Raw genomic sequence first — 10,415 nt, forward strand, 5'->3', positions numbered from 1 at the left:
TTGTTTAAAACATCGCGATTTAACGCGACGATCGAGGAAGCCGAGTATACTAGGTGTTTGTACTAGCGTCCTATACGAATATTTATTGACTTTCTAGCCGAAGATTTATTATATACGTACTACTCGGGCCTTCCCGTAATGCCTAAATGCCTAAGTATAGGCCGAGGCACTAAGAAATCTAGGATTTGTAATCTCTAGGAAACTTATCCCCTACATTCTTAATGTTAAATTTGTTTCTTCTAGAAACAACATTATTCAGAAACAACATTATTCAGAAACAACATTATTCAGAAACAACATTATTCAGAAACAACATCACTCACAAACCATACATGGGTCACATGATGTGTCACATGACATGCGGTCCATGAATAACACGATTACTTATTCAATATTTGGTGCAGACCCACTATTAATTGCGCGAATTATCACTGTGTTACGAAAGCGAAGAGCTCGATCTACATGTACGGAGAAGGGCGGAGCAGAAATACCAAGAGGCGTTTTAACTCATATTGGTCGATGTGGGGGGTCGATCACGTGAAGATGTATCGTCAGGAGTTACCTTCACACGTTGCACTTCAACGTGCAATCGTGACCTCGACAAGATCGACATCTTACCCCCGCCGGTGTTGATATCATCCTCACGTCTACATACTGATCTTGTTCCCTTCCTTTTCCTCACCAAAGCCTTTCCGTGAGACACCATTATGCCTTCCCGCACGCGACACTCACGAACCGAGCCACTGCCAAAGCACCAGTTCAAGAGCAACAGAAGATACTTCGTATGCAAGACGTCAATGAGTGCACGCTACATCGACACCACAACAATCCCAGGCGTTCATATGCATAAGGTGCGGTGCGAATAAGGTGGGAGGTCGTCCTCCCCTTGAGCACGCCATCAGAGCTAAGGTCCACCTTCAAGTCATGCTGCCTCATGACTGGCTCCTATACCGCGGCAACCGCAGTGACTACCATAACTCGGCCACAATACCGACACAAAGCCCCTCGATGCTGTGTACCTCAATATTTGGCTGTTATGCTACTGCTTGGACAGCATCGGGTCATGCTGCTCGCGGCACAGCCAGCACACAGCGATAGCGGAGATACCAGATACCATGGCAGCGGCTGTTCCTAGTTGCGGTTTACCTTTCCCAACGTGGTTGGAGTATCCAGGAGTATCCTCGGCGGCAGTATCCACCCATGATGGCGCAGATCCGACATGCGGCTTTGCATCCCACAGAATCCGTAGCATGTGCTGCACTACCCGCGATTTGAGGCACCAATCGTCGCGCACACTCGGGGATTGTGGCGTCACAGCAAGAATGCCGTGTCTATCGCGGTCTTCGACTGTCAATTTCGGGGAGGCAATGGCGAAAACGAGGCTCAGAAACGGTTGAAACAGGTGAGACGCGGTTTGTCTGGCACTAACATCCACCCTGCTGTAAGCAACCTTTACACACATCATCATTCGTCGTATCTCTACTGGTATGGTCCTGCGGCCACCTGTCGTGCCTGTTTCTCGCAGCGGACCGCTTCGTTGACCCATCACATACCGCGCTTCCCACGTGGGGAACATGATCCCTGTCGCCACTGCCATCACTACACCTTTCACGACCGAGTTGAGAAGGTGAGAGACGCACATGAAGAATCTGCCAAACTTATGTCGAACCTTGCATGCCGCGATCGGTCCAGCAAGCAAGGTCAAACACTTACTTGAGCAATCCGATCTCCTCACTTTCCTGTTATTACATTCCAGACCTCGCTTTTCTTGGTCTTCACAACAATCCCATTCATCACACCTGACAAACCACAGCTATGTCCGTGATTGATACATCGAAGGATCTCTGCGCTCTGTTCTCAACCCAGGTTGCACGCACTCCAAATGCCGTTGCCCTGGAGGATGAGGCAGAGACTTACACTTACAAACAGCTAGCTCACAAAGTCGATGAGCTAGCAGAACGACTCAGGAAGCACCACATAAAGCGAGACAGTCTGGTTGGCGTTCTTCTCCCGCGGAGTGCCGATTATGTCATCGCTTGTCTGGCCAGTCTGCAAGCCGGTGGAGCATTCCTGGTTCTGGAGCTCGCTTACCCGCCGGACTTGCTTGTGGACGTGCTTGAAGATGCCACCCCGGCAGTGATAATCACCAACAGCTCAGCCACTGGCAAGATCAAGGACGGCACACCGACTATTGTTCTTGATGAGGCAAGAGATCAGCCAAATGGCCTTTCAAATGGTGACCGAGCGACCAATGGCGACCACGACACGAATGGCACTCAGAACGAGAACGGCTACACAAATGGCCACACGACTGGAGTTGGCACAGACGAGAATGATCTCGAGAGGCTAGCCTTTGTGGCGTACTCTTCCGGGACCACGGGAAAGCCAAAAGGCATAGCGAATCCCCATCGTGCAGCTGTACTTTCCTACGATCTCAGATTCCGCGTCTCAGACTCTCAGCCCGGCGACCGCGTGGCTTGCAATGTCTTCTTCGTCTGGGAGATCCTTCGCCCACTCTTGAGAGGTGCGACTGTGATCGCAGTCCCCGACGAAGTGAGCTATGATCCCGTAGCTCTGGTAGATCTGCTTGCAACAAAGAAGACCACGGAGACCCTCATGACGCCGACTCTGCTTGCTGCTGTGCTTGCTCGATTTCCAGACATTGAATCGCGGCTGGCGGACCTCAGAACGCTGTGGCTCAACGGAGAAGTCGTGACTGCCGATCTGGCGCGCAGAGCATCAAAAGCGCTGCCGAAGGTGCGACTTCTCAATGTGTACAGCGCTTGCGAGACGCACGAAATCGCTTGCGGAGATGTCAGGGAATTGCTGGACGATGAGGCCACCTACTGCCCAGTCGGGAGACCACTTGAGCCGGAATATGTACATGTGCTCGACGAGGAAGGGAACGAAGTGGAAGCCGGCACAAGTGGCGAGTTATACGTTGGCGGCGACCTTCTGGCACGAGGCTACCTGAACCGACCAGAGGTGACTGCTAGTGCGTTTCTGCCTGACCGATTCAACGAAAAGGATCCGGAAGCGCGGCTATACCGCACCGGGGATCTCGCAATTTTGCACTCCTCTGGCGTACTCGAGATCACGGGACGAACTGGCAGTATGATCAAGCTTCGCGGCTATTCTGTCGTCCCTGCCAAGGTCGAAGATACCATTACGAAGCACCTCAGCGTGAGACACTGTGCTGTGGTCTCTCACGGAGACGGCTTAGACCGCCAGTTGGTCGTATACTTCGTTCGAGATGACGAGATCTCTGGCAGACCACAAGTAGAGACCGACGACCATGGACACAGCCCAAGCGCGAGGAAAGTGGTGTCAGACTACTTGGCTCAGTACATGATTCCCACTCTTTGGGTGGAAATGGATGAGCTTCCTACAAACAGTGTGTCTGGCAAGGTAGACCTGAAGAGTCTCCCGCCACCGCCCATGCCATCAACCACAAACGGAACGAGCACACCGGAAGATCCCATCAGACTCAACGACATTGCTGAAGTATGGGCGGCCACGCTTGGCATCAGCCAGGCAACGCTAAAGCCAGAGCACAGCTTTTTCGACCTAGGTGGCCACAGTCTGTCGCTCGCCGCATTAGCATCCAAGCTCTCTCGACGCTTCGGTATCAGAGTACCAGTCGGACGACTTGCTGAGCCAGCTGACCTCCAAAGTCACCTTCTCACCGTGCGCGAAGTCCGAGACGGTACCATTGCAGCTGTACAATCAGATCTGCCTGCGGCACTGCGCAAAGACTCGTCGTTAGACCGTGATATTGAGCCGAATGGTGCCAAGATCTGTGCACTCAAAGATGCGAAGACGATTCTCCTCACTGGTGCCACGGGCTTCTTGGGCGCTTTCCTGCTGAACGAGCTTCTGGAGGGGACATCTGCGCAAATCACCTGTCTTGTACGCTCGCAGGAGCCCTCGGATGAAGATAAGCCAGGCTGCACCGCTAGGCTTCGCAAGAATCTGATCGATCTTGGTCTTTGGAGGGACTCGATTATGGAGCGTGTTGAGATTATTCCTGGAGATCTGCCTCGCAAGCGCCTTGGTCTTTCCACGGATGTGTTTGCAGACCTGGCTGGGCGTGTCCAGGTCATCGTGCATGCCGCAGCGCAAGTCAACCTCGTCTATCCATACGCCGCACTCCGAGGCAGCAACGTCGACGGCACTCGCGAGATCCTCCGACTCGCATGCCTTGGCGGCGCGACGGTACAGTACGTCTCCACCAACGGTGTTCTGCCGCCCTCAGAATCGGGCCACGGCTGGCCTGAAGATTCGATGCTCTACGTCGATGCCGTTCCAGAGAAAATTCCAGATGGCTACGGCCAAACAAAGTGGGCAGCAGAGCAACTCGTCCTCGAGGCTGGACGTCGTGGTCTCCCTGTTAGAATCCTGCGCGCAGGCACGATCAGCGGTCACAGCTCGAGTGGCTCAGCTAACGCCTGGGATCTTCTCACTGCTCTCTTCGTGGAATCGATTCATCTCGGCTTCTACCCAGACGTTCCAGGTTGGAGAGCGGAAATGACACCAGTCGATTTCGTCAGCAAGGCCATTGTCCATCTTGGCAACCAGACCCACGCAAAGCAACTCGTCTTCCACCTCGGCGACCCAGACCCAGTCGAGACCAAGACTGTCTTCCAGCACTTCACCGAACTAGGCTACCCTACCGAGCCCCTTGCCTTTGATGAGTGGGTCCAACTCTGGCACGACCGCCGCGGCACAGCCAAAGGAGGCGATGGCGCCTTCACAATTGACATCCTCCGCTCCGGCATGCCTTCCGTAAACTTCCTCCGCGACATCGTCGTCCTAAACAACGCCCAAACCCGCCCCTTCCGCGCCATCGTCGAGAGACCCAAGGTCGACGGCGTCCTCCTCGAAACCTACGCCCGCCACTGGTTCGCGCGAGGCTGGATGAACAAACCACCCTCACGACACACCGCCCTAGGCGGCTCCGCTTTGTCAGTGAAACGAAGCATCCTCTCCGGCCGCGTCGCTGTCATCACCGGCGCATCCTCTGGCATCGGCGCAGCAGTGGCAGTAGCCCTCGCGCAAGAAGGCTGCCACCTCGTCCTCGCCGCCCGCCGCACCGATGCCCTCGAATCTCTCAAGCGCCGCCTCGTAGTGCGTGAGGGCAAGGTAATAACAAAACGCACCGACGTCACCTCCAAAGCCGACGTCGACGACCTCTTCGCAACTACAGTCCGCGAGCTAGGACCTGTCGACATTCTCGTAAGTTGTGCTGGCGTCATGTACTTCACCACCATGGCCGCCGCCCACACGGACGAATGGAACACAACCGTCGACGTAAACTGCAAAGGCCTCCTACACTGCCTCGCCGCCACCGTGCCCGCCATGCTAGCCCGCTACACCACGCACTCCATCCCGTCCCACATCATCGCCATCTCCTCGGACGCAGGGCGCAAAGTGTTCCCAGGTTTGGGGGTCTACAGTGCCTCCAAGTTCTTCGTGGAAGCGACCCTGCAGGCGCTGAGGCTGGAGACGGCTGGTAAGGGGTTGAGGGTGACGGGCGTCCAGCCGGGGAATACGCAGACGGATTTGTTGGGAATGTCAAGTGATCAGGAGGCGGTGAAGGCTTATGGGATGCCGAGTGGGGCGAAGATTTTGGAGCCGGCGGATGTGGCGGGCGCGATTGTGTTTGCGTTGAAGCAGCCGGAGCATGTCGCGGTTAATGAGGTGTTGATTGAGCCAAGGGATGAGCCGATTTGAGGGGGTGTTGCACGTGGAGGGAGGGTGGTTGTGGTGGCATTGGAGGAATTTTGGGAGCTTGGTGGGTGCTTTGCGGCATTATGTATTGTGCTATATTTGTGTTCTTCAGGAGGAGGCCATAAATACATATAGCTCCTTGGCACTTGTTGCGTGCTATTGGTACATATTACCTCCTGCGCCACTCATTGATTGAAGTCGTAATGTATTGCCACATCCCATTGCTCAAATGTTCAGACAATGTAAACTCCCATCATCAGCTCAGTAAAAGATGAGTGTATAGCCCTTTCCAGTGCTCTGGAGGTCGTAGCATGAGCTGTAAGCTTGTGACAGACGTGTCGATATCGTGGTGTGCGGAGTGTGAAGATCCTTTCCTCCCTCTCCTTCGCCGTATAAGGTCTTCGAGCTCGTTCGTAGTTTGGTTTCGTGTAGTAGTTCCATCACCTTGCGAATCCTCATCCTCCAACCACAACAATAGCCAGCAGAGCAGTGAAAAGACTAAACGCCTGAGCCGGCGACATCGACGAAGCTGATCCCGTAGCCAAAGACGCTGTTGCTGTCGCCGTAGCAGCGTTCGATCCACTGTTGCCACCGGAAGCAGATGGACTGTCCGAATGGTCATTGTCGTTACCCGATGCGGTGCCGCTCGGCTTGCTACTTTGACTTCGTTCATCGCCAATGGGTCCGGGTCCCAGGGTACTGGTGTAATCAACAATAATGCCATTGGTGGCTGCACTGATGACTTGGCCGCTGATCGTGGTAGCACCGCCGCCTGGCGTCAGAGTGATGGTTGAGCCGATGACGACGACGCCACCCTCGTGGGTTTGTACTGCGGTGACGGGGTTGCCGTTGATTGTGATTATGGCTGCATCTTCGTCACCATCGTCATCTTCGTCACCATCGTTGTGATGGGGTCCAGGCGTGGGAGGTAAAAGTCCACCGCTTGTCACGATATATGAGGCGATGGGGTCGGTATGAGTCGCGATGCCGTTCTGTGCACCGCCAAGCTCATGAGGCGGCGATTCTCCTCCTCCACCATAATTGACGTTGTCGTCAAAGTGTACGGTCTTTGAGCCTTGTACAACGAGCTCGTATTGGCCACAGCTGCCAATAGCACCATTTGGCAGAGTCTGTGCAGCACCTCCAGCTGTGAGCGTCACACCGCCGACACGGCATCGTCCATTGGCGGCTGTTACGGCATACTTCTTCCCGCCGAGATCGAGGTTCTCCTGCCATGGCTCGTTTGCTGGAACAAAGCCGGTCGGCTTCGGCGTGGCTGCTGGTGGGTTTGGCTCGTTTGCTGGAACAAAGCCGGTCGGCTTCGGCGTGGCTGCTGGTGGGTTTGGCTCGTTTGCTGGAACAAAGCCGGTCGGATTCGGCGTGGCTGCTGGTGGGTTTGGCTCGTTTGCTGGAACAAAGCCGGTCGGCTTCGGCGTGGCTGCTGGTGGGTTTGGTTCGTTCCGAGGCACACTCGACGTAGCTGAGGGAGGAGTCGGTACTACAATAGACTGTGCTGTCGCAGGCGCAATAGGTGGGTTTGGTTCGTTCCGAGGCACACTCGACGTAGCTGAGGGAGGAGTCGGTACTACAATATACTGTGCTGTCGCAGGCGCAGTAGGTGGTTGAGCTTTGTTCGAAGGTATTGCTTCAGCGGTAGTAGTGGCCTCCACTCCTCCTCCTCCTCCTCCTCCACCACCAGGTGCAGTCGGCTTCACTACAGACTCTGCAGGCTGTAACGCCAATGGCGGATCCCAGAGACCGTTGTAGAACATCTGGCACTTCTTAAACTCGGGCGCCAAGTCTGTAATCTGTGGTGGAATCGCCAGCTGCGGACGATAACTCTGCTCGTAGATGACGGAACACGCCCACCCACCATAACCTCCCGGATCACAAATATTTTGACCATTCCATGCTGACCAAGGGATCGGTGTGTTAAAGTCTGCGTAGTTCACGGGGTAGCCTGTTTGGATATCTGTCGTCATCACACGTTGGAAGTGGTCTTGCGAATAGCGAAGGCTCAGGACTGATTCAGATGGCATGGCCAAGATGGCATCTTTGACTGGCGCGCCAAAGGTCTTGGAGCATCGATCCACTGCGTAAACGGTTGAGATTGAGATGTATGCAGTCTCTGTGGTGAAAGCGTGGCCGTCTGCCCAGACTGTGCGGTTGTTGAAGACTTGGCCTGCGGTTGTGGTGGACTTGCCGGCATAAGCTGTGATGACTGCACTGGGGCCGTAGTGCGTCAAAGTCGCGGTGGGTGTGGACGCACAAAAGTCCCGCTCCGCTGTGGTCGGGAAGTACACTAGCTCGACTCCCTCGCCATAGATAGTGCAGTCACCACAACCATAAATGTTCGCCATGGCTGACGAATACTGCGCAGCCGCAGTGGCATTCAAGCATGGAGGCGTTTCGTAGGGTGGGCTTCCCGCAGCCACTGAGGTAGTGTACCTAAACAGAAGGGTGTTAGCCATACTCGAACACCACGTGGCAATGTCTCAGCAACTAGTGCTGAGATGGAGATGCAGCACGCATGTCTCCGACGGACGATGCCTCCTGCCCTTCATATTGACGTACATGCTGTACAATGCATCGCAGTCCGACGTTGCAGTTATCGAACAACTTGGTGATGCTCGTTCAGAAGTATAATCGCCCGACCAGAAGGTCTGCACAATCGTACTTGTCCTTTTACTCGTGCCACTCAGCACAGTAATGGTTCCTGTGGAAAGCGAAATGGCAGGAGAGTATGTCACTCTGGCGTGACCATCACACAGCGTCGTCGCGTTTTCGTAGTACGTGACCTCTGATATCGACGTCCCGTCCTCTATCTGATACGTCGTATCCGTCGAGGCATGAGCGCTCACCCATGAGCTCGAAGCGGAATCAAACGACATTCGCTCGTACCAACATGCCTTGGCATACGAAGGGCCAGATCCTGTCGATGGTAGGTTCGTTGCATTTCGCCCAAATCCAGATCCAGTCCCCGTCGGCCTCGATGGTGCTGCTGTGATTGGATTCGCGGTGGCAGGAGGAACCAAGGCAAAAACAGCCACCAGCACGCTCGCCGGCAACTCCAGCATCTTGTTCATCATCATCATCATCACCATCATCATCGTCCCGTGACAACAGCTCCTCTTCGATCCGTCACACCGTCCAATCGATACTATGCAAGAGGCGAGCGTGGTGATGGTACGAGACGCATCTTATCAACGAAAGTCCAGATTTACAAGAAAGAGTTTCCCCAACCTTGCGGTAAGTTAGAGAGATGTGTGTTGGTTCACCTGACCTCACCTCGCCTCACCCAAGCTTTTGGGCGATCCAGGCATGTGCCTCGTATTGCGCGGGCACTAAGAAATCTTCGCTGGTGTTTTGGCAACGGCCCGGGTGATACCGCGTCATCGTGCGAGAGAAGATGGGTGGCGAGATGTTGGGATCTCTTCACCTTGCGATTCTGTTGTTTCGCCGGGCTTTGACATGTGATGCATGATGGATGCGCTGTGATGCATGATGGAGTGTTCGTGCAGCCCAAGAGTCCCAAGACTGGTGCTCACTGGTCGGCGGTCGCACGAGAACCCGGCAAGTGCTGCCAAGGGCCGGCTCCTCAGGACAAGCATCTGCGTTACACGACTCCCGGGCGATGTCAATATATTATATCGCACTACCACACGATGGGGTGGCACCCTGGTAGCACATCGCTACTGCAGCAACATCACTCCTCTCGAGCGAATCATGCTGCTTGCCGATGACCTCGCCATCCTGCAACGCAAACCATGAGAAACAAGCACACCTTACCCTTCAAAGGCGTAGAGGGGAACCACGCGTCTCGAACGGAGACAGATCCGCTCCAATGCCAATGCATCCTTCCAAGCTATTCTTGGTCCGTCAGAATGGACCGTCCCGTCAGTAACCTTGCTCCCCTTTTCCTTTTTCACCACAGCATGCCAGCCATAAGACCATACAGTACCACTTCACCCGAGCACTCGGCAATAACAGCCCGTCTCACCCCTCGCATGACACACTCATCGACAAGGTATTGCGAATGACCAACCTACAGCATTTCTGTCCCTTCGAGCCGGCGACACATACCAAACCCATATCAGCACGCTGCCCAACTTTGCTGCTTGATATGATCCGCGACTCTATGCACACCATGGGAGGTAGAACTAATGAAAAGGCAAGTATGAATCGGAAAGGACGCGGCATGTTGAATGTCCTGGCCGATGAGCAAGTCGCATCACTTCCGTCTCAACGTAGAACCCAAAACTGTTGAGAATATGCAGGTCATAGGGTCAACATTAGGTGCTTAGGGGGATTAGTAATCAGGGCTTGCTAGTCAAGTCCTAAGTGCAGCTGTCCCTCCTTAATATCACCTACACCATCAACTGGCGATACTGTACATAGATACACGCTATCCCATTGAGTCCTTCTTCATTCACATAATCTGTAATTCCTATCTTCCACGGCTGCGCAATCCGTGTCCTGTTCTCAACAGGTTATGAGCCCGGGTTAGCCTTTAGGTCTTATAGATTGAAGTCGTAGTAGTCATTCCTCTACAATACCAAAAGCAAGGGCAGACTAGAGGCCGCCTCCGCATTACACAGGAAGCTACAGCTCGCTATAGGTGTATGTTAGTCGTGAAAGAGCCTAGTAAGGCACTGTCAGACTTTGACCAACTTAGAGGGTTAGAA

The 10,415-nt window shown here is 54.2% G+C and overlaps 2 protein-coding genes across 2 annotated transcripts; one reads left to right on the plus strand and one right to left on the minus strand.

The window, feature by feature from the left end:
- Positions 1 to 1,815: 1,815 nt before the first annotated feature.
- On the plus strand, positions 1,816 to 5,733 carry CLAFUR5_14350 (Linear gramicidin synthase subunit D; the record flags this gene model as incomplete). Its single annotated transcript, XM_047913498.1, has 1 exon — positions 1,816 to 5,733. One exon carries the CDS (start codon positions 1,816 to 1,818, stop codon positions 5,731 to 5,733), a length of 3,918 nt encoding a protein of 1,305 aa, XP_047769411.1.
- A 452-nt stretch (positions 5,734 to 6,185) lies between these two features.
- CLAFUR5_14351 (uncharacterized protein) lies at positions 6,186 to 8,840 on the minus strand (the record flags this gene model as incomplete). The annotated part of the gene is made up of 2 exons (XM_047913499.1): positions 6,186 to 8,178; positions 8,305 to 8,840. The coding sequence occupies 2 exons, from the start codon at positions 8,838 to 8,840 to the stop codon at positions 6,186 to 6,188; spliced, it is 2,529 nt and encodes an 842-aa protein (XP_047769523.1).
- Positions 8,841 to 10,415: the final 1,575 nt, after the last annotated feature.

Source organism: Fulvia fulva, chromosome 13, assembly GCF_020509005.1.
Source record: "Fulvia fulva chromosome 13, complete sequence".
NCBI lineage: Eukaryota > Fungi > Ascomycota > Dothideomycetes > Mycosphaerellales > Mycosphaerellaceae > Fulvia > Fulvia fulva.